The 4,277-nt window shown below is 34.6% G+C and overlaps 1 protein-coding gene across 1 annotated transcript; it reads left to right on the top strand.

Moving 5' to 3' along the window:
- Positions 1 to 640: 640 nt before the first annotated feature.
- Positions 641 to 3,686, top strand: LOC124356326. Its single transcript, XM_046807509.1, has 3 exons — positions 641 to 1,126; positions 2,473 to 2,687; positions 3,144 to 3,686. The coding sequence occupies exons 2-3, from the start codon at positions 2,574 to 2,576 to the stop codon at positions 3,384 to 3,386; spliced, it is 357 nt and encodes a 118-aa protein (XP_046663465.1). The 5' UTR covers positions 641 to 1,126; positions 2,473 to 2,573; the 3' UTR covers positions 3,387 to 3,686.
- The last annotated feature ends 591 nt before the right edge of the window (positions 3,687 to 4,277 follow it).

Here is a 4,277-nt window from a genome sequence, read left to right as displayed (position 1 = left end):
TCTGCAGGATGATAGCAGTTAGAGTACTGATTAGTATCTACGATACTAATTATTAGTTCAATGATAGTTCATTAAACTGATAAAACGTTTTGATGGGTCCTTGCACAAGAGAGGATTTACGTCAAACTATGGATTAGATTCCGTTATTTTTGAAGACAAGCCTCGTTATTGACTACTGTGAAATTTCAAAATTTTGTCGGAACTATGCCATTGTTGAGCATCATAATTTAAGTGAAGGTTGTGCATAATTTGACATATGGTACAGAGGTTACACTTTGGAATGTGACGAAATTTGTGAAGGGCATAGGTAACGGCTGATGAAATTGTATGAAGGCGTTCACTAGGCTAGACGTTTCTATATTCAACGGCAATTAATTATGGTGACTCAAAAATATCATCTGCACACTTCCCATCCATAAATGATTATGAGTAAAATTTGAGACTAAGAAAAGAGGAATGGATGCAAACTTAGAGCAATGTATAAACAAGACTAAGCACTGCCCTCCGCAACTAAGTAAAAGTTTGCTGAGCCCAAAAAATCACGCTTGGAGGTAAAACCCCAGGAAGTTTAATGGATTCCACTATACAACAAACTAATTAGCTATTATCACAATGCTAATTTTATCAATTTAAATAAAAATGTAACTAATGTTAAAACCTCAATCTTGGCTACATTACATCAATGCACGCCCATTGATGAAAACCCTTGACATAGCAAAAGCCCAACTGATCAATACTCTTGGTGTTTTTACATTAAGCCAATGGCTAATAAAGAAACTGGTAGTCATGCGACTAATACCAAAACTCCAATAAATAAAACTGTTCTTAGCCATATATACCCTATTTAAAAACAGCTGACAGAAAATAATCTTTTAGAAAAATGTCTGAGGGATCAATCCAAAACGAAAATGAAAGTTAACATAATCCTATTTGGAAAAAATGTGACACATTTAGATGTGTGTCTCGAAGATTAGAAGAAACATACCTTGCTATTATCCAAATTTAAATTGCTTATCCGTTGCAATATGTGTACCATAATCAAAATTGTGATATGATCAATTATATAAATATAACATTATATTTACTGTAAAATGCGTAAGCGATTTCTTTTGGACTAAATGACAAGGTAAGTTTACAAAATGTTGCTTCGTTTCAAATAATATTTAGTTAGTGAGCAAATATCTGTTATGGATCACGACTGTCTTCATATGCTAAAAATTGCAATTAAATGTGTTCTGAGCTGGTAGAGTTTTACCAAGATCACTTCTATATGAACAAAATGTAGTTCAAAAGTATAGTGCAGACAATCAGTTGTGCACTAGAGTGGGTGGGCCGACACCATGGTGGCCTCGGTGTTTACCGTTATCGCAGGACTTGTTCTTAGGGTGAACTAACAAACACATTAGGATACGCGAGACTGATATATACGAGCTGAGGACGATGAGTCTGCAGTCTCCAAGATGTTGGCAATCCTGGTCCTTGCAGCTGTCGCTTCCGCGGCCTCCGCCACCAATATCCTCCCCATTTACGGTAAGTCGGGGAAAACTATTTTTTATGTAGGATATCTGAAGATGTAAGGCATTGGTATTCTAGTGCTGCTTAAGGCTTATTAAATTTCTGGTCAAATATCTCGAAATATTTGTCAGTTACACTTACAATTTTACTGATTATATACTACTAGTATATTGATTAATATCCTGTATCTAAACATAATGCCTTAATTGATTAATACATAATCTACGCAACAAAGATTTATTTGTATATTTTAAGTATATATGAGCAGATATTTTATACCCTTGTGAAAACTATTATGAAAATAGTTGTATCGTGACTAAAAAGGCATTTTAATATGACCTCCATTTTTTTTACTAAATAAGAGATCAGTATAATAGAATTCCTACCTTGATCTTCTTTATCTTAGCACCTAGAATATGCTATCATAATAAAATCTATCACTTAAGAGGCTAGAATAGGTTACTTTCTGTCTGTCTGCTGTCCGCACGACATCTCGATAACAAACTGACCTATAGACTTGATATTTACATGAAACTTCATTTATATGTATAAGTAACAAGTTTGATGATGGAGCATGTAACTCTATGGAATTTGACTGAGCGTTACCAAACATTTTTACATTGGTAACCATTATGATAACGAAATAATCACAGAATAATTAAATTTCTAAACACAAATGAAAGTTTAATATGTGACAAATACACCATAATTAAATAAACTTGACTCCTGAAATTTTGTATGCAACCTTAGTGAAGCCTGTTATGCGACACGTAATGTGGCGTACTCCTGCCTTGTTCTAAAAACATTAGTATTCTTATAAAGAAACGATTTTAGCCTTATCTAGATAAAGTCAGTTAGTCACTGCATTTACATTCAGAACCAACTATAATAGTTTTGACCAGCACATATCCTGTAACACCACCATAACCTCCAAACTCAAGGCCGTATTGTTTCCAGAGGATCCGGCACAGCTACAGCTCAAGACCAAACTGTCTCCGTTAGAGCTCCAGAGATCATGGTGTGCCGGGGAGTGTTACCGTCATATCATTGACACACCTATGTTCCTCATCTCCCAGGGCGAGAAAGGCTATGACATCAAATTCTTTGGGGTTGGTCTCAACGGTGCGGCTAAGAACGCCGGCTTCATGAAGAGCTTCAACGATGAGCCTAAGGTGGGATTATACAGTAAACCAGTAGGCTATTACGTGAACTTGTTTTACAGATTTCAGACATTTTGTGTTACTCAAATATTGACCCATACTAAAAGAGCTCTCGAATTCCTACTTCCTTCATGAAATCAGTTTCCCGAGAAATTTTACATTTAATATAATCTGATATTTATTATCTACACTTTGAACTTGTTTACCTGTTCTTTACAGTCTTGTGGTGGTATATGTACAGTCAATTTCATAAATTTCCCTTTCTTTGGAACTTTTATTATTCAGATGCCACATGCAGAACACTTTTGGTCAGCTGCACGGTATATTTTTTACTCTAGATTGCACATAAGTGAGCTTGTAATGGTTTTGTGATTCATTATTAATTTGATTATTTATATATTCATTATAATCTTATTAATTAATTTACAAACTACTGTATTGTTTATATTCGTGTGTGGATTATTGCAGGTGGCAATTGTCACTCCCGTCACCAGTTTCCCCATCGACTTCTTCCCCGGTCTGCTGGATGCTGAATTCAGAGTCGATGCCTACCAAGGAAAGCTACGCGACTTGAAGGTTCCTTCCATGATGTTCATCTTCAATGAAGCTCAATTTAAGAAGTTCAACGAGAAGAAGGGCTACACCAAGGTCGCCGACTTCAGCATCAACCAGGATAACTTCTCTATGATCAAGGAATACCCTCAAGTTTAACCAGAGACTACATCCACTCCTATCTCTGCTGTTTACATCAATAACCCCCATAACCGCCTTGGTTACTGAGCTCTACTGTTGCTTATGTTCTTAACATTTTTCAACTTTCCAACAGATCCTTAAGTCGTAGTCTGCTAACAGTGCAGCGCTCTTATTCTTTATCCTTATAGTTAGTCCGTCGTCAGCATCTTCGAAGTTCTCCATCGATTTCTACTACAATTTGTTGTTAATTCGAAGCCAAAAAATATTTATTAAGCAGCTTGTACAGTAAATGGAATAAACGTCATATTGTGACAGATACTTGAGCATTTATTAATTCCTTTGATAAATCATTCCTCTACCACTATGAAATATACAGAGTTGGAGGTCAGTATTTAATTGAGGCAAAGTAATGGTCAAACAATGTTTCTGTTTCGTTCCATAAGTAATCCTATAATAAAATGTGTTACTTTTATATAAAGTGTTTGGATTGTATGGCTGCTCAAGATTATATTAAAAGTACGTGCAAGTTCATTTTAACGAAACGTTACATATCATGACAGAACAAATCTTATTGTTATTAGACATAATGGCGTGTTTAACCTAAGTAATTTTTCCTGCTTAAAGTTTGACAGCAAAAATATTAATAATTTATTTCTTATTACTATTTTAATTGTATTCACATGTAATCAATATCTTGAAATACAAAAATAAACTGCTTATTAAATTTAGAAAATGTCATTCAATTCCAGTTTTAATGCAAAAAACACACCTTTTAGTTTTTCTCTATTGTATAAATAATGTAGAAGTGAATTTTTTCAAAGTTTATATTGCAACTGGGTTGAAACGGCAGATGTACCGAACTGGCCAACAAACATATTTATCCCAAGATATATTTTTTCTAAGATTCAA

Source organism: Homalodisca vitripennis, chromosome 2 (assembly GCF_021130785.1).
Source record: "Homalodisca vitripennis isolate AUS2020 chromosome 2, UT_GWSS_2.1, whole genome shotgun sequence".
Lineage (NCBI taxonomy): Eukaryota > Metazoa > Arthropoda > Insecta > Hemiptera > Cicadellidae > Homalodisca > Homalodisca vitripennis.
The sequence above is the reverse complement of the archived record's forward strand: the minus strand, read 5'-3'. Positions and strand labels throughout refer to the sequence as shown.